At 44.4% G+C, this 20,366-nt stretch overlaps 1 protein-coding gene across 1 annotated transcript in view; it reads left to right on the top strand.

Annotated features, from left to right (window-relative positions):
• The window catches only part of MYCBP2 (MYC binding protein 2), a 1,075,853-nt gene that overhangs the window by 381,718 nt on the left and 673,769 nt on the right, over positions 1-20,366 (top strand). The window contains 1 exon segment of the mRNA XM_029603038.1: positions 2,781-3,002. Within this exon segment, the coding sequence (XP_029458898.1) occupies positions 2,781-3,002 (222 nt within the window).

Here is a 20,366-nt window from a genome sequence, read left to right as displayed (position 1 = left end):
AATTTAAAATGTACATTCATAGGTTAAAACAAAGCAGTAAAACATGAAACAAAATGACACACTATTCTAACAAGTTTCTTAAAACTAAATCAATAGTCTGTCAAAGCTTCATAAAATATAATCTACTCATTCATATTCCAGCCTAAATAGATATGTTTTCAATAAGATTTTAAATGTTTGGTCATATAGTAGGGGAGTTTGGCGCTGTCAGCTCTGCTGCTGCTTTAATCCAGCAGCCGGAATATGGGTTTCATAGGAGCTGTTAACCCCCTCTACAGTATTTTTATTCTGGCGGGCAAGGGGGTGGATTCCAAGCGGTTATCGGCTCTGCTACTGTATTCTTAATCTGGCAGTAAGGGGAGGGGGTTTGGCTGAGCTGTGAGCCCTCCAAGTTAGGAGAGGGTTTTGCCACCTTGGCCCATAATGTAGGTACTCTTAGTTGGTTGAAGAGAAGTGCCCAAGTTCAAGCATGTGGCCCTATCTGAATATCAGCCTGTTTATCTTCAGTTAATTTCTTAGTCTGATAATTTGGTAAATTCACCTTTTTTCCCAAGGACAAGCAGAATGGTAGGGCCTCACACATGGGTGATATCAGATGGAACCCTGATGTGGAAAACTTATATCAAATTTTCTAGAACTTTGACTAGGCACACTGAGCATGCCCTATACCACGCATCTATGTGGCGTCCCTCTTCAATCTCTTTTTGTTCTGCAGAGCTGTGAGCCTTGCGGTGTGATTGAGCTCAAAAGTTTGGCTTTTTGTCTTGTGTAAAAAAAATTTTTTCGCATTTTTTTTTCTCTTTGATCTGTCACTGGGGCCCTTCCTTAGTATCTCCAGTCTGAGTTTTCAGTGTTTTGGGTAGTGAATCAGATATTCGCCTCTGGAGGAGCCCAGATGAGACTATGTTTGCATCCCCCTGCAACCAGAAGGTGCCTCGGTTCTGCTTCCTATAAAGATCAGATGGCAAATAGGACTAGGGGGCACTCCATGAAGTTAGCAAGTAGCACATTTAAGACTAATCGGAGAAAATCTTTTTTCACTCAACGCACAATTAAGCTTTGGAATTTGTTGCCAGAGGATGTAGTGTAACTGGGTTTAAAAAAAGGTTTGAATAAGTTCTTGGAGGAGAAGTCCATTAACTGCTATTAATCAAGTTGACTTAGGGAATGGCTTTTGCTATTACTGGCATCAGTAGCATGGGATCATCTTAGTCTTTGGATTCTTGCCAAGGTCTTGTAGTCTGGTTTGGCTTCTGTTTGAAACAGGATGCTGGGCTTGATGGACCCTTCCACTAGAAAGTCCAATGGACTGAAGTGGAGGAGGTTTTGTATGTCGTGTGACAGAAGACCCTAGATCCGTTCTTATGTCCCACACAGAAACTGCTTGATTACTTCCTACACCTATCAGATATTTCCTTGAAAACCAACTCTGTTAGAGTTCATGTGAGTGCATACCATCAAGGTGTATATGGTATACCTATCTTTGTACAGCCTATAGTTGTATGTTTCATGCTGGGTGTACTTCAGTCAGAGCTTCCCCTAAGACCTCCTGCTGTGTTTTGGGACCTCATTGTGGTTTAGCTCAGCTGTTGAAAGTTTCTTTTGAGCCGCTGTGCTCCTGTGACCTGAAGGTACCTGACCTGGAAGGTCATATTTTTTATGGCGATCACTTCAGTGTGCAGGGTCAGTGAGATCCAGGCCTTTAGTGACTTATCCACCTTATGCATACGCACCCTAAATTCCTACCTAAGGTGGTGACGAATTTCCTTCTTAACCAGTCAATCGTCCTGCCAATATTCTTTCCCAAGTCCCATTCCCCCCAAGGCAAAAGAGTACTGCACAGTTTGGACTACAAGCAATCCTTAGACTTCTATCTGGAGTGGATAGAAAGCCCATAGACATTCCACCCAACTTTTTATTTCTTTTGATAGGAGTAGGTTGGGCATTAGTAATTTTAAACAGACATTATCCAGTTGACTAGCGGATTGCATCTCCTTCTGTTATGCACAGGCAGGACTGCATCTTGGGGATCATGTCAAGGCTTATTCTGTCAGAGCCATAGCAACGTCGGTGGCCCACTTGCGAGTAGTTCTGTGGAGGTGATCTGAAAGGCTGTCCTATGGAGTTCTCTCCACACATTCTCATCTCACTGTTCTCTGGATTAGGGATGACTGACATGACAGTAGGCTCGACCAGTCTGGAACTTGTTTGAGGTGTAGAACACAACTCTCCCTTCCTAGGGCTCATTGGGTTCAGGCTGTCTCCCCCTCTGTTACCAAAGGCACTGTTGTGCCCATTGGCACCTAGTTGGTGACTGTTGGTCCCCTTTTACTTTGGGGAGCAGCCTGTAGCTAGAGATTCACCCATGTGTGAAGACTACCATCCTGCTTGTCCTCAGAAAGAATTGTTTACCTGTAACAGGTATTCTCCAAGGACAGCAGGATGTTAGTCCTCACAAAACCCACCTGCCACCCCGCGGAGTTGGGTTTCTCCTGTTTTGTTTTATTTTAATCATAATTCTATGTTGCGAGACTGAAGAGGGACCCCCACGTGGATGCATGGTATAGGGCATGCTGGACATGCTCAGTATGCCAAATCAAAGTTCTGGAAACTTTGACAGAAATTTTCTTTGCCGGGCTCCATCTGATGATGCCATCCATGTGTGAGGACTAACATCCTCTGTCCTCTGAGAACACCTATTACAGGTAGCAGCTCTGCTTTACCTCTGTGCTGTGGGAATAAATGGTGTGATAAAAATAACTTTATTTTGTTTTCTAAAGGATATCCAGGAAGCTAATTTCAAGACCTCAAGTAGCCGACTTCTGGCAGCGGTTATGTCTGCTCTGTGCCACACTTCTGTGAAGCTAACCTCGATTTTTCCCATTGCTTATGATGGCGAAGTGCTCCTGCGTTCCATGGTCAAACAAGTCAGCACTGAAAATGACTCTGCCTTGGTACACCGCTTCCCTTTGCTAGTAGCACACATGGAAAAGCTCAGTCAGGTCAGAATACATTTATTAGAGTTGTTTTACAACCTTAAATTTTGTCTAGTTTGACAAATTTGTTAATTTATGGTTATAAGTATAGGTATCACAAGTTTTAAGTGATCGCAAATAAGATATATTTTCAGAAAACATTCTGTCTTCTATGTGTAATATGCTTAGTTGCCTACATGTATATACATATGTTATGGTAAGTTTATATATAAATATATTTATAAGTATATGTATATATGCATGTATATCATTTTAACACTGGATAATGTTCCAAAGAAGCCTTTGTTCCCTCATTAGGAGTTTGTCTTTTTCCTATGTAGGAAAAGACATTGGCCCATTGAAAAATTTGAATATTTTATATTTTTAAGCCTTATAGACTGGCTGCAGTGAGACAATCCATTTAATTTTGTTTAAATCTTTTTATTAAAAATTGCAAATACAAACAATTCTGTGCAAAAAGCAAAGATTTAACAGACCTCAAACCTTCTTCACTTCCCAACCCACCCTTTTCATAGACCAACTAATTGCACAATCATATTAATAGCAAGGGAGGCAATATCCTGGTATTAATTCATAATTAAACTGCATGCCTTGGAGGCAAGGATTGGTAATGAGGTTCCCACACTAGTAAGAACACTTCTATTAATTTTACTCTTTCTGACTTTTTCCCCAATTCCATCAAAGAATGCATAGCATTTCTCCATTGTTCATACTGTACATAGGTCTAGCCTTCTCACACCATTTTAGATGAATCTAATTCTTCCCTATTAAAAAGGATTTTCACAGAAATGTTTTCAAAAACCTATCTCTGGTCTCATAGAAATCCAAATTCCAATATTTCTGAATCTCAGTACAACCCCAGAATAAATGACTTTGCCTGATTACACTTATGCCACGTATCTATTTGTACTGTTTTGGGTAAATATGCTCTCCTACAAGAGTAATATACTGTCTTCCAAAATTTATAAGAAGTTTCCCATAAGTTTGCACTATCAGTAATTTTAACAATTTGCTTAAAACTATTAATAAATTGTTCAAGTGGTTTATCAATTGATTGGTATTTATTCCACTTTCATATAGATCCTGTCACTTATAGTCTTCTTTTGAATCCAGTGCTGTCTTATAACCAGATATTGTTGGTCTACTGTCTTTATCAGGAGCCAGAAATTCCTCAGTGGACTCAACCTTAGAACCTTGTAGGTTTATCTTATCTAATGTTAAAATGTTTCATTTGAGCATATTACTCTGAGCATTTTACTCCAAGGGAGCTCAAATTGTCTGTAATGCCTGAAAGAATTTGATCGTTCTAGCATCATGTAATAAATTTACCAAATATTCTATTCCCTTCTCATTCCACTTCTTGAACATGATACTATCCATTACTATAGAAAATCAACATTTCCTCCAATAGGGACCAATAGAGTCTCTCTGGGCTTGCAGTGAATTTAGGAAATAGATAGTGCCAAGTTTATATAAGAGCTAAAACCAGTACACTTCTTTTGATACTAAATGGTAAGTTAACTTTATCCGCATGAATATATCTGGGATGGAAGGGGTTGTAAGAGTTGTTTTTCAAAATGTAATACTGTATAGTATCTGGATTCATAATGCCAGTCAGTCAAATGCTTAAGATTAAAGGCCAAACCGAAGGATTTCAAATTCAGTTTTAAACATGAGACAAAGCCAAAGGGAGAATCAACCTGTAAACTTTCTGCAAAGAAGTCTGAGGATGAGTCAGAAAAAGTAAAATCCCATTTGCAAATGCAGCCAATTTGACATGTCCTTCGTATGAAATTGATATTTGGTTTTTCTTCTTTCTTTGCTTGGTAGCACTCTCCATTTTTAATGAGGGCTAGAGAAAAGGTTTTGGATTGATAATCCACAATTATGTTGGTGGTGGTTCTCCCTAATAGATTTGAGAGAGATTGATATTTCAGCCGAGAATTTGCCATTTACCAAGATTGTTCTTCATGTAAAGCATGTGAGAAATAACCATGAAAGTCAAATATATATAGCACTTGAAAGAGATAAGACCATTGGTCTCTTATCAAAGGTTTTCTCAGTGTTGAAGCTGATCATCATAGCAGGAATCTTAGTCTCTACAGTTTTCCTAATGTTATATAAAGTATTCTTATCTTTGACAGATTCCACCAGAAGGAGAATAAAATGTGACAGCCTGTCTGCCAACACCTTGGGCATTACTTTAATATCTATATTAATTAAAGAAATTTGTCTGTAAGATTGTGGCATCAGAGGATCCTTTTCAGTTTAAGAATTACTGTAATTACAGCTTTAGAAAGTTCACGTCCTGTTCTTATTTTTTAAATAGCAAAATCAAAGAAACAACCTAAACGTTTCACCAAATGCAGTTGTAGAAGTTTATAGAACTGCATAGCATACCCATCGGACCTGGGGCTTTGAAACGTTTGGCTTTTTGAATGGTTAATTGGATTTCATTTGGAGTTATAGGTTCTTTTATTTTAATACATTGTTCATCTGAAAGTTTGGATAAATGAAATCCACTCAGAAAGGTCTAAAGGTATTCATCATCCATTGGCCTTGCTGAGTACAAGAAAAAATAGAATTCCTCAAAGATTGGCCAAATACACCTGTTAGAATTGACCACATTCCCTTCCCTCCGTTTCATAGCTGATATATCATGCACCTTTTTTTTTCTTTCATAACATTTTCTAAAAGATTCCTTGATTTGTTGCTAAATTGAAATAGTCTGTTTATAGTATGATATATTTTTTGGTCTGATTATGAATCAATGAAGTCCACTGCGCCCAGTTACCTGTCAAATCTATTGCAAGCTTATGTCCGTTCAAGGACACTGAGGTCTGCAGATAAAAATCTTTCTGTTCCTACAGTTAAAATGACACGGCTGATCGAGACATGTTCTAGATCATTTTTTGTTTCAGTACCTATACTGTGGAATTTGTTGCCACCTGCTTTATGAATGCTTAATGATCTAAGTCAGTTTAGAAAAACAGTTGAAGTCAGTTATATTTAGGAAGGCTTATGAGCTAGAATTGTCTGTATCGACTTCTGTGGTAAGGCAGCCCGAACAGTTTTATATATATATATTTTTTATTTTTATATATTTGTTGTTTTATTGCTCATATTGTTTTATATTGTCTTATCAATATATACTTATGTATTATAATCTGCTTAGCACCTATATTTGTTATAAGCAGAATATAAACATTTTTAAATAAAGTAAAAGTATTTAACGCCATCAGAATGGCAATTAAATTTTCTCTATGGCTTCAGATGGATTAACAGCCATTCTATATTTCTTTCCTAACTTGTTTTTCTAGTCTTAGAATGTACTTATTTATCTTTTTTTAATTGTATAAGAAATTTTCACCCCTAACCACCATTTTCAGTTTCCCAATACAGTCTGGTGGAGTTTTTATGGTCCTTATTAAACTGTTGAAACTCCTTCCACTTAGTTTCCACATACTCTTAATTTAATATCTTTGCAGATAAATGCAGTGAACCTCCAGTGAAAGCCTTTTCCTTTATTCTGAGCAATCTCTAGATATTCTATAATGAAGTATGGTTGGATATTTTCATGGGACCTGTGGAAAAGTTCACTACAGCTGAAAAATAATCTGTAAAGATTAATAATCAATGCAACACTGGCTACTATGAACTCTAGAGACATGAGTAAAATCAAGTTCTGGGATGTTTGAGGTTTGCCAGGTATCTATCATGTTTAAGGCTTGACAAATAGAATCCTTTTAGAAAAAATTGAGTTTCTCAAATGAATATTTTGTTGATTTGTCCAATTGAGGATTAAATCTACAGTTAGTCACCTCTCACTATCAATAATGTATCCATATACTTCAGTTTTTGTGCAAGCAAGGTAAAAGAAATGTTCATAATTATTGGGAGCATAAAGGTTACAAAAAACTACTGCTTTCCTATATAGTAGTCCCTCCACTACTAGATACCTTGATGGTTTCTTGATTTATCTGTTTAACCTGAAAAACAAAAACTGTAAAACACTATTGCTACACCCACTTTAAATCCCTGAGGAGGCAAAGTTAACCTTTCCCACCAAGTTCTTTTTTTTTTAATTTTAAGTGTTATAGATACTGAGTTGGGTTCCCTGTAACATTGCAGTCAGAGAGTGGTGCCTCTTAACTGCTTGTAAATCTTGCAGCATTTTACAGGGGAGCCAATTCCTGTTACACTCCAGGACTACATCTGTCTGATTACTCATAAGCTATATTTGATATAAATTCAGTTGTAAGAAATAATACATAAATAAGCATGATGTTAGAGGCTCCCCAGACCTTACTTTTCAAAATCATTCATACCAGGGCAACTTGAAATGTTCTCAGTCGCTTTACATCATCCCTTTTCAAATATAACACTCCACTAATCCACCTTCCCTTTCTTGCTATTCCCAAAATCGTCCCAGTTCCCCCATCCTTTACCCAAATTTGTAACCCCCCCCCCAAATTCTTGTTCAAACGTTTCTCATCCATTATCAGTGCAAGAGATCGCATTCACTGTGTAGCGCCAACCCCTCTTCCTCCCCCAGACCCCCTGCAGAATATGCCAGTCTTCTAAATCTTATCAAATAAATTTCTATTATCCATCAGTGCTCAAATCAAGATGGCCTGGTCTCCGTCATCTTGTTTAGTATATACTAGATCACAAATCTCAAAATAAAAATGAGTTTAGAATAAGAGGAAAAAAAAAATCTATCTTTTCCTAGTGTGTAGCCAGATGGACTCAGGTCCAGTGGGTTATGTGCTCTTCTGCTAGCAGATGGGAGACTGAGTCAGATTTCAAAGCTGACGTCACCCTAGATATACCCCTGCAGTGACCTTAGCTTTTCAGTATCTCTCCGTCTCCTAGCAGATGCAGATACTATCCCACACACTAGCACAGTGTTAGGAAATTACCTTAAGAAGACGAGCCCCGCTCTCCTGCGGTGATACCTAAGGGTCCCTCCCCCAGTTGAGAATTCCTGAGGTGATTTCAATATCCCTCAGAGGTGAGCCTTGGTCCAGTAGCCGGTAACCCCGGCGTGGACTTAGGCCCTAGAGCGGCTGAAAGGCAGTGGGTGCACACCCGAGTGCGGCGGTGAAGGTAAAGCCCTCCCCCCCCCTCTCCCGCAGCTGGAGACTGACCCGGCACGCGATCGGTAAGCTCCGGGACCAGGTAAGAGGAAAATTTTAAACTAAGGTCTCTGGGGCTCGGAGGGCTGTCCCGATTCCGAATTTCACCTGGTGAGGTAAAAGGGAGCACTGATCAGGTTGAGCCGCCTTGGTTGGGCTAGGTGCCGGTCCGGTGCAGGGGGTCCAAACACATGGAGACCCTGGGGCGGGCACCACCTTACACGCAGGAGCATCGGCGCCATCTTCCTTTCTTGTCCAGCGGTACGAGCGGGGTAGGCAGGCCGGTCTGTCAGTGTGTCTTCAACGTAGACGCTCGCATAACTACATGCACAGCCACGCTTACAGCTACAGGCGCGCATTGTACTCGCGCATAACTACTCGCACTTTGAAGCACCATTACGTGTGCGCCTAGACATAGTGGCAATGGCATCGGCGTCCAAGAAGCCCAGAAGGCACTCTTTGTACAGCCTGCCACATCAGAGCCGCACAGCCTGAATTGGAGTCTTGCCTGTGTCATCGTTGCAAAGAAGCCCGGGGAGACCAAAGCCTGGTCCCTCACTGTCTGAGGATGCTTCTATATACGATAGCACCCCGGATCTATGCAACTTTGAAATGGCTTCTCCACAAGAGGGCACCTCAAGGGCCCCTACTCAGACTCCCCCTGGGACTAACATGGACCCAGGGACCTTCTCCTGGTTAGAATTTTTCCAAGGGCTGCAAGCCTTCGTTGAAGTGCAATCAGCATCGGCTGCGACCCGGGTTCAACCCCTGCCGGAAGCACAAGATCCTCCAGGCCCTGCTCGGATACCTCGAGACATGCCTTGCCTAACCAAGAATTTCCCTGACAGGGACCCGGACACCTCAGATGATGATGGTGGCTCCCTGGAAGAAGGATAAATCCCTCCAGGCTTGGAATCATACAGAACCATGCTTCACTTCTTCCACAGGGATGAATTACCAGCCCTTGTTTCCCAGACTCTGAAGACTCTGGAACCAAAGAAGAACCCCATCTTGGTGTCCCTTCGTAAAGCCTCATGCTACTTCCCAATGATGGAAGCCATCCAGGAACTGATTGACCTGGAGTGGGATGCCCCGGAGGCCAGCTTTAAAGGAGGCCTTGGAAGCCTTGTACCCTCTAGAACCAGCTACCAAGGAACGCCTGCGTTTTCAGAAAGTGGACACCATGGTCTGTGCCGACTCAAAGCGAACAACCATTCCTGTGGAGGGAGAGGCTGCATTGAAGGATACTCAAGATAGACAATTAGAATCTATCCTTAAGCAGGCCTTGGACGCAACAGCAGTGACACTGCAGTTTGCCTCCTGCTGCGCACTGGTGGCACGTTCTTGTTTGCTCTTCTCGAGAGAGGCAAACAACCCAGGAATATATACTGGTGAAACGATTGAACCTGCAGCTGCCTTTCTGACGGATGCAAGCTCAGATCTGGTGCGTACCTCAGCCAGAGGAGTAGCCTCGGTTGTGGCGGCCAGAAGACGGTTATGGTTGCGGAATTGGTCTGCCGATGCAACCTCTAAAACGAATATCACAAGGATGCCCTTTAAAGGATCTCTCCATTTGCTGGCTAACTTCTCCAATTCGGAAGCGAATTGGAGAAGTTAGCCAGCAAATGGGGCGAATCTCCAGTGCCTCGACTACCGGAAGACAGGGGAAAAAGATCCCAGCGTCCCTCCCCCAGAAGAACTAGGGGCAGAGGCTCCCAATGCTCTTGCCCCTACAGGAATTCGCAGTTCCAGGCACCTCAGCCCTCAGGAAGGTCTCTGCCCTTTTGGAACCGACAAACCAAGAGGGGGCAGTCTCCGGCCGTACTCCCCAATGAGAATGGGATGACCCATCCACAGGAAGAGGAAATAGAAGAGGGAAAGTCGACCCCCTATCAATGATGGGTCAAGATCACATCGGACAATGGGTACTAAACATCATTCGAGAAGGTTACTCTCTGGAGTTCCGCAGCATCCCTCGGGACAAATTTATGATGTTACCCTGCCACTCCCACACCAAGAGACTGGCAGTGGAAGCCACTCTGACAAGACTACTCAGTCTGAAGGCAGTAACTCCTTTCCTACAACCCAACAAAATACGGGCCGCATTTCCATCTATTTTATCGTCCCCAAGAAAGCAGGATCATTCTGACCCATCTTGGATCTCAAGAACGTCAACAGTCATCTGTGGATACTACACTTCCGCATATAGTCTCTTCACTCTGTAATAATGGCAGTACAACTAGGAGAGTTCATAACCTCCCTGAAGCCTACTTTCACATTACAGTCCATCAAGATCACCAGTGTTTTCTACGCTTTGCGATACTGGGTCCCAGTATACATTACCAGTTCCGAGCGCTACCCTTTGGCCTAGCAACCGCCCCCAGAACATTCTTCAAAATTATGGTGGTCTTGGCGGCAACACTGAGGAAGGAAGGGATCTTGGTACACTCTTACTTGGAATACTGGCTGATCAGGGCAAAGTCTCTGGAAGAGAGCTGGCAGGTGACCAGCATAGTCAAGTCTCTAGAGTACCTGGGGGCCTGTTTCGACACCAAACAGAGGAGAAGGAAGCTGATGGAACGATTACGACGATCCTCGGACTCATGGCATCAACCTGGAAGCCGTTCTGTGGGCAAGGGCTCACGTGCGACCACTCTTGTGCTCTTTACTGTCATGCTGGAACCCAGTGTCCCAGGACTACTCAATTCGCCTCCAACTCCCAGCAGAGGTACGTTCTCGGCTTCAGTGGTGGCTACAGGAAGACCACCTAAGCAGAGGAATAAACCTATCCCCACCGAACTGGGTCGTATTCACCATGGATGCGAGCCTACGAGGGTGGGGAGCCCACTGTCAGGAACTGACGGCCTAGGGACAATGGAGCAAGGAAGAGGTGGGATGGAACATAAACCACCTGGAAGCTCGAGCAGTCAGACTAGCATGCCTACGATTCAGCCACAGACTCCAAGGCAAAGCGATTTGAGTAATGTCAGACAATGCTAAAATGGTTGCCTACATCTACTGCCAGAGAGGAACCAGGAGCCAGCAGGTGTCTCTGGAGATAGACCCGCTCATGGCATGGACGGAGATAAACCTACAAGGGATCTCGGCCTCCCACATCGCAGGAAAAGACGTCTCAGCAGACTTCCTCAGCAGAGAGAGCCTGAACCCGGGGGAATGGTCGCTGTCGACCACAGCCTTCCAATTGATAGTAAATCGCTGGGGCCTCCCAACCTTGGACCTACTGCCCACCTCTCTCAGTGCCCAAGTCCCCATGTTCTTCAGCCGCAGACGGGAGCCACACTCCCAAGGGATTGATGCTCTCGTCCAGACCTGGCAGAGGAAGACTTACTGTACGCCTCCCCCCCCTATAGCCACTACTGGGCAAAGTCATCTGCAAAATAGAACACCACAGGGGACTAGTTCTACTAGTGGCCCCGGATTGGCCAAGACGCCCATGGTAGGCAGACATGCAAAGACTCCTTGTAGGGAGCCCTCTGTGCCTACCTCCACACAGGGACCTTCAGGATGAACAAAAGGATAGATGCCTATGGTCTTTTTCAATATCTTTATTGAAGTGGAGACACAAGGGTAGCCTGACTCTGGCCGAGTTTCGCCATCTCAAAACGGCTGCCTCAGGGGCTTACATATATTTTCTTGAGTTCCCAATTTTGTTCAAACAAAATGTGTATAAAAGGATCACATAAGCAACTATGTGATCTGCAACAGTATTCAATCTTCAGTCGTGTTCAGAAATGGATCTCCACTAGAGAGGTCAAAATATTTGAACGTTATTAAGCAAATAAATATCCACAATGGCTTTTTGAAGAGAATACTGAAGAGCTGAGGTCATTGCAGGGGTATATTTAGGGTGACGTCAGCTTTGAAATCTGATTCTGTCTCCCATCTGCTAGCAGAAGAGCACATAACCCACTGGTCCTGAGTCCATCTGTGTACACTAAGGAAAATAAAATTATCAGGTAAGTAATTTCTCCAATATACAAGGTTGCCAGCCAGTTAGCTCACCTGTAATAGGAACTGTGTAGTCATTACTTATTTCAGCTTGATAGCATTTCCATCTTCCCAACTTAATAAACCATACCAACAGCTTTGGGTGATCACTGTCGGAATGTATACAAGAATCTTCTTCAAAGTTGCTTCTTTACATCTTTACCCACCAAACAGAACATTAAGATCAGCAAAGGGCTTTTACAATTACCAACAGTTAAAGGTGCTCACCCGAGTGAAGTCAGGGAGAGAGCAATCTCTATAGCCAGTCCCAAATTATGAAATACTTTGCCAGTCAAGCTCAGACTTGAACCGAATAAGAAGATCTTTAAAAAAGGACTAAAAACATGGCTGTTTGGCATAGCATTTCCTCAGGCAGAAAATGGAGGGGGGGGGGGGGGGCGCAGAGGAAGTACTGTATTTTCTCAGCCAGAAAATGGGTTGTAGGCAGTAGGTAATGAGAATAGACGAGATTGATTTAACTATTACAACTGGCAAAGGGCAGCAGGAAAACTCTGCCACTTGAGTGGGCACAACTTTGTATTATGAGTATCAATATTATTGTATTTTTATTTGATGTTTTATGGTTTGAATACTTGTATTTTAATTTCTGTAAACCACCAAGATTGTCTACCAGATTGATGGCATATAAATAAAAAATAAATATCTCCAGGTTCTAAATAGAGGCAACAACGCTACTGAGGTATCTATAAAAATGCTGAATTCAGTTTTTCATGTTAAGCTCACAGATTACCACCAAACCAACCTCTCAGGCCCAAGTGAGTAGATAGAACAAAACAGTGAAAAGGAAAATGCCTTTCACTACAGACAAGTATGGTCTATTTGTATGAGAATTTTTTTGCCAAGAGTTTAGTCAAAAATATGAATTTTAACTTCATGTAAAATCTTTAGCTAGGCCGGGTATTGAAAAACAAAGCTTGTTTGCATACAGCTAGGGGCCTTTGTATTCAGTTTTTATTATATTTTGCCTAGGAATTTCAATTTTATAACAAAAAAATCAGTGGAAAAATTGATATAACACACAGGAGAAAAATCAGTGAAAATTTTAACACTGATTTCTTTTTTTGTTATAATATTGAAATTCACAAGCAAAATAAATTTCCTAGCGTGTAGCAGATGGACTCAGGACCAATGGTATAGTGTGCTCATGATAGCAGTTGGAGACAGTCAGATTTCAATCTGACGTTAGCACTACATATACCCATGCAGGAAGCTCTGCTCTCCAGTATTTCTCAGTCTCCATAGCAGTTTGGGACTCTACACACGCTTGCACAGGGTTAGAAAATCCAAACCAAAGAAGAAATACTCTTACCTCTACAGACTAGCCCTGCTCTCCTGCAGTGATACCTAAGGGTCCCTCCCCCAGTCAAGAATTCCTGAAGTGATTTCCGAGATCCCTCAGAGGTAAGCCTTGGTCGGGTAGCCGGCCCCCGGCATGGACTTAACCCCCAGGAACGGGAGTGGCTGAGTGGCGGTGGTGAAGGTATTCTCCCTCTCCCTCTGCAGCTGGAGCCCGCCCAGACAAGGTAAAGTAGAAAACCTTTCTTAAAGTCTCCGAGGCTCAGATAGCCGCACAGATCGCCAGCTGGCGTCTGTCCTATCGGGCTGAGCAGCCCTGACCGGGCTAGACCTCGATCTGGTACGAGGGTCCTCTCACGTGGAGACCCTCTGGGAGGGGGAGGGCCCCCCCCCCCCGGCCATCTTGCCCGTGTGCTCGTCGGCACCATTTCCCCCTCTGATCGCCGTATTGTCCGCATAACTGAGCCATGCGCACAGCGGCGAGCCGTGTGCATAACCTATTTGTGCACACAGCAACGCGTGCATCTGTGCTGTGCGCACAGCAACATGCATGAGGGTGCTGGGCACAAAGTGACATGCTCATCAGCCTGGGCGCACAAATTAAGCCTGTGTGCACAGCGGCGCGCATATAGCTGCTTGCATACACATCTTTCCCACTGCTTGCACGCACAGCTTTGACGCACCCGGAGCGCATACCTAAGCCTCCCGGCGCGCGCATATAAACGTACAGACTCTTTGTGCTCAAATCATAGCTCCACCAGCCAAGAAAACAAGGGACAAGCCCTCTGCCTGGCCTGCCACCTGAGAGCTGCGCAACACGAAGTGGCTACTGCCCTGTGCCTACAGTGCGAGACAGCTCTGGAGGAACCGGGCCAAGGCCCTCCTCTGCCAGTAGAGGAATCCAGCTCCACCAACGATAGTACCCCGGACCTCTCTATCCCCGCCTCGGCCCCTCAGACGGGTCCCTCGGGGAACACCGCTGGGTTCAATATAGACCCAGGAACCTTCTCCTGGTTGGAATTCTTTAAAGGACTGCAAACCTTCGTCCAGGCGCAATCGGTGCCACCGGTGACACAGCCACAGTCTCCAACAGAGGTCCAAAACCTTCCAGGCGCCTCTTGGACTCCCCGAGACGTGCATCCTCCGGACAAAAGCCTCCCCTTAGGGGACACAGACTCCTCGGAGGAAGAGCTAGACTCCCTGGAGGAAGGGGAAATCCCTTCAGGAACGGAACCATACCGGACCATGATGCGTTTTTTCTCCAAAGACGAGCTTTCAGACCTCAACTCTCTGAGCCTGAAGACGCTGGCCATCCCAGGCACAAGCGCCGCAGCGGAGCCAAAGATGAACCCTGTTTTGGTCGGACTCCGACAGGCCTCTCGCCATTTCCCAATGCTACAGGCCGTACAACAACTGATTGACCTGGAATGGAATGCTCCGGAGGCCAGCTTCAAAGGAGGGCAGGCCCTAGAAGCCCTATACCCCCTGGAACCCTCAGCCAAAGAACTCCTGGGGTTCCCCAAAGGTGGATGCCATGGTCTGCGCTGTCACAAAGCACACTACCATTCCAGTCGAAAGAGGAGCTGCACTCAAGGATGCCCAAGACAGACTTCAGGAATCCATCCTTAAACAGTCATTTGACGTCGCAGCCATGTCCCTGCATATCGCTGCCTGCTGCGTCGTGGGTGACATGTGCCTGCTTGTCGCCTTCCAGGGACGCAACCACGTCCGTCAAAACATTAAAACCGGCGATATCTTTCCTCACGGATGCGACCTCCGACCTGGTGTGCACATCAGCCAGGGGCGTCTCATCCATAGTGGCAGCCAGAAGGCAACTCTGGCTCCGAAACTGGTCAGCCAATGTGACTTCCAAGACGAAACTCACGAGAATGCCCTTTAAAGGAGCCCTCCTGTTCGGAAGCGAACTGGAGAAGTTAGCCGACAAGTGGGGCGAGGCTCTTGTACCTCGGCTACCGGAAGACAGGAAAAAAAGAAGCCAATGCCCCTCTCCCCGAACACCTAAGGGCAGAGGATCTCCGCATTTTAGACCATACAAAAACACATACTAAGGGGCCAATCCTTTCGGAACAGACACAACAAGAGGGGAGCCGGCTCAGGACCCAGGCCCCAGCCGCACCCCACAATGAGAATCAACAGACCCATCCACAGGAAGAAGCCATAGGGGGCAGGCTTGCCCTATTCTACCAAATATGGGTCGAAATAACATTGGACAACTGGGTCGAGCGGTAGGTGATCCATACTGTGCGTGCGGCAAACGCGGGTGCGCCCGGCCTTAATGCACCTCTTCCTACCGCTCCTTACTGTATCGGCCTGCTAGATAGGTTTTTTGGTGGTGTACCGGTACCTGTTAATCATGGTGACGTCTATCATGTTTTGTATCATTGAGTCATTTTAATTTCATTGCATTTATTTTTTGCTCAATGCTTTGCTCTGAGAAGAAGGCCAGCAGCTTCAATAGGTGCCTCCTGTGTGAGAGGGTAATGCCTATCATGCACCCTTATGATAAATCAGTCCTCTGCTTGGTGGTCAGCCAATGACCTCCTGTGTGGGATACCTTTTGCACTACCATGACCCTGAGGGCATTGAACTCGGCTTTATCGCGTGAAAAACATTTTGAGATCCATAAATCCAGCCCATTGGCATTGCAGACATCAACATTAAAGGATCCAGAAGCTGCATCGACCACTGGTGCATTTGCATCAAGCATCAGGAAGGACCAAGTGGATATCTATTCCTTCCCATGTAAAGAAGATGAAGGGTTCTGCCTTCTTGTTTCTGGCATCAAGGAGTGCCGTTGATATGCATTAGGTGAAGGCAATGCACATTGGTCTCCTTTGTTTCCCGTAGCCACGAGTTGGGACAGTTTGGTGGCAGCCCTGAATCCCCTTAAGTGTTCTCGTGGTGAGGAGAGCTGATCCTCTGTTCAGTCCTGGGAGTTGCACCAGTCTCTATATCAAACACCAATTCACCTCTGGTATCCCAGGAGGACATAGCCTCCCCTACTGTTTCCTAGACTGTGTTGGCATTGGCAGTCTTTGAGGAAGAAGTAGAAAGGACGATCCAGAAGGACTTAGACAGAGCAATGTGGAACATCGATGCCCTGATATTGAAGGCATCGATGTCCATTCAGATAGCCTAGCCAATTCTGGAATCCTTTGAGCTGCTTAGTAGAATCAGGATCAATGTCTGCCCCTGGTCTCCCCTTTGACTCCTTTCCTCTGCAAAAGTAGAGACAGTCTTCACCTGAGATCCACGTCTTTGCTGGCTTTGTCCTGAGACTTGCAAAAATCATTCCATTTACTTTTTCAAAGGAGGGCGTGTCCAGAAACATGTTGGAAATTCTCCAGTTCATGGAGCCTCCTAAGGATACCATGGCAGACTGAAAGATTCTACAGGAAGTCAAAATGAGGATGTGGAAGACCCCTCTCTTTGTGGTTCTAGTAAGTAAGAAGGTAGATGTAATATATTGCTTCTAAATTCAAAACGCAAGAGCTGTCGCACCAATCTCTGATAGTAGATTCCACTCTCAATAAGGGCAAGAAATACAGGACCCACTGTTCGGTGTCCCCAGGACTCTCTTTGGAGGAAGGTGTTTTAGGGAGCTATGCTGAATGCCCTCATAGTTTCCTACCTTCATATATCAATTTATGTGGGACACTGAAGAAGGTGAAAGAAGAGATGCATCAGCTTCCTCATAAACAGCATGAGGACTTAGTTACTAATGGAGAAAGATGTGACATGTGGAAAAAAAACATGGTCAGGTTGGTGCCCATAGATATGCCTGGTGATGGGCCTTGGACTGTGTGATGCTCCAAACCCTCTCTTCTCTCACTTCAGATCCACCCTCAACTAGAAGGTACCTGAGTAGAATGCCAAGGCAACCTTTCTGCCATCCATAGAGGCATTTTTCTCTGTCATCCCAGTCCCATCAACAGCAGGATCCTCGTGCTCACCTAGGCAACAGAGGGCCCCCAAGCCACAGCCAGCACCTCAATCAAAATCTGGAACGGGGATTTGTCTGGATCATAGAGATCATGGCTGAGATCCCAGTACTTATGCCAGAGGACCACCATCTCGGAGGAAGGGTGAGGATTTATGTAAACCGTTGACTCTGTAATTGTAGACATGTGGGTCCTCAGCATAATACACAAAGGGTACAGACATCTGTTTGGACATCCCTCCAAATCACCCACCAGAACTCGCTTAGGGGATTTCTGAGCATCAGGAATTGCTGCAACTGGTAGAGGGCCATGTGGTCAAACTTATTCTACCAGGGAAAAAGGGTAGTGATTCTATTTCAAGTACTTTTTGATCACAATGAAAACAGGATGACTCCATCCCATCCTAGACTTAAGGGCTTTGAACAAACTCCTCAGAAGGAAAATATTCAAGATGGTTTCTCTAGGCATCTTGATTCCATTCCTTGAAAAAGGAGACTGATGTTGCTCTCAAGATCTAAAGGAGCTTATACCCATGTAGAGAGATTCCAGGCCACATAAAATATCTCAGATTCATGGTAAGGGATCACCATCACCAGTATTGTGTACTGTGTTTTGGCCTAGCATCTTCCCCAAGTGTTTTCACAAAATAACTTGTGGGTAGTGGTGGTGGTGAATCTACACAGATTGGGAGTACATCTGTTCCTCTACCTGGACAATTAGTTATCCAAGAGCACATCTTAAAGAGGTGCCACAGAATTGAGGCACAAAACCATCTGGCTGTTGGAGTTAATAGGTTTCGTAATCAACTCCCCAAGACCCATTGAGCCTGTCATCTCAATTGGCGTTTATAGTAGCACTGCTAGACATGTCTTGGGCAAGAGCCTTCCTCCCACAGGAGATTATCATCACATTAATCTCCACAGTGGAAATGATACTGTTAGGTCAGCAGGCATCAGCTAAGGACATGTTGATGATTTTGGGCCTCATGGCATCCAAAGTCCATGAATCTCCCCAGCCCTGCCCCAGTGGTTGGTTTCACTTAAGTCTGGAATGGTATGTCCTTTCAAATTCTTCCAATCCAAATTCTATTAACCATGGATTTGTCCAACCTGGGGTGGGAGCCCATTTGGAGAGACTGTGCACCCAGTCTTTGGTCAGCACAGGAAAAGCTTTATCAAATAAACTTCCTAGAACTTTGGGCTTGTTGGTACTCTCTGAAGCCTTTCAGAGATTAGTTGGCTACAAATTATTCTCATCCTGAAGGACAACCAAATGGCAGCATTTTACATCAAGCAGGGAGGAACTGAATGTAATTGTTGTGTCAGGGAGCTGCCTAGATGTGGGACTGGGACATTTGAGTAACCACAAATCTGGCAAGTGAAGAGAATGTTCTAGTCGACAAAATGAGTCAAGTCCTGGAACTTCAGGATTGGTCCCTGGACATGGGAGGTTGCAAACCAGGTATTCTGCAAATTGAACATATGCATGGTAGATCTGTTCGCATCCTCAGCTCTACTGTTCTAGAAAAGGGACCCAAGGCAAACTAGCCTTGGATGCCTTTGTCCTAAACTGGTCCAAGAAAACAAAGAGGTAGGCGATCTATGATAGCCGTCAGGATACAAAAACACAATAGATGCCTCAGTCTTATTTCAGTATTTATTAGAACAGAGATGTGCTCAAAAGTTGCCCGACTCAGGCCGAGTTTCGCAGCTCGTTGGCCGCTGCCTCAGGGGCTTGAACACTTCAAATTCTCAATCGAAATCCACTCATTTTCACATTTTCACATTGAATCAATGTGAAAATGAGTGCGGTACATCACCCGAAGCATTGATCATACATTGGCTGAACATTTGATTAAATTCACTGTGTGGATTTCGATTGAGAATTTGAAGTGTTCAAGCCCCTGAGGCAGCGGCCAAACGAGCTGCGAAACTCGGCCTGAGTCGGGCAACTTTTGAGCACATCTCTGTTCTAATAAATACTGAAATAAGACTGAGGCATCTATTGTGTTTTTGTCCTAAACTGGGACAAAGGCCTCCTGTACACACATCCTCCATTTCCTCTCATTGCGAAGACTTTGTTGAAACTCAGAAGAGTCTGAAGGACTATTATCCTCATAGCCCTTTTCGACCTAGGCAGATCTGGTTCCCAGTCCTGCAGGAGATGTTCATCTGGGATCCAGTCAGGCTGCGGATTTCCCCATCTCAGGATTGGGGGGGGGGGCGCAGTGTTGTGCCATCCAAACATTGGCGCTCTCAGCCTGAATGTTGAGAAGGTAGCCCTACAACTTCTGAATCTCTCTAAAGATATATCATATTCTTCTGGCTTTAATGAAGGACTGTGCGGAAATCCTATGGACTAATGTGGTGGAAGTTTGCCTTTTGGAGTGAGGAAAAGGCCTTAGATTCTTTCTACTGCTCCACACAAAAACTGTTTGATTACCTTCTACATCTTTTAGAGCCAGGTCTTAAGACCATCTCAGAGTTCATCTTAGTGTGATTGTCACTTACCATCACTATGTAGAAGGTAGACTCATCTCAGAACAGCCTTTCGTTGTTGATTCATGTGGGGCTTGCTGTATTTGAAGCCTCCTGCTGTGTCATGTGACCTCAATGTGTTGCTGACCCAGCTGATGAAAGCTCCCTTTGAGCTGTTAAGACTCCTGTGAGCTGAAGTATCTGTCCTGGAAAATCATATTTTTGTTGTTGGTCATTTTGGCTTGTAGAATCCATGAGTTCCAAGCCCTAGTGACTTATCCTCTTTATACTAATTTTTTTTATAATAGGTTAGCTCTGCAAATGCATCCCAAGTTTTTGCCTAAGTTAGTTCGGACTTCCATCTTAACTACATGTACACAAGGGTGAACAAGTGCTCACAATGTGGATTACAAGAGACCTTTTGCCTTCTATTTGGAGTAAACTTAAAGCCCATAGAAATGCCATCCA

Source organism: Rhinatrema bivittatum, chromosome 5 (genome assembly GCF_901001135.1).
Source record: "Rhinatrema bivittatum chromosome 5, aRhiBiv1.1, whole genome shotgun sequence".
NCBI classification, from domain to species: Eukaryota; Metazoa; Chordata; class Amphibia; order Gymnophiona; family Rhinatrematidae; genus Rhinatrema; species Rhinatrema bivittatum.
The sequence above is the reverse complement of the archived record's forward strand: the minus strand, read 5'-3'. Positions and strand labels throughout refer to the sequence as shown.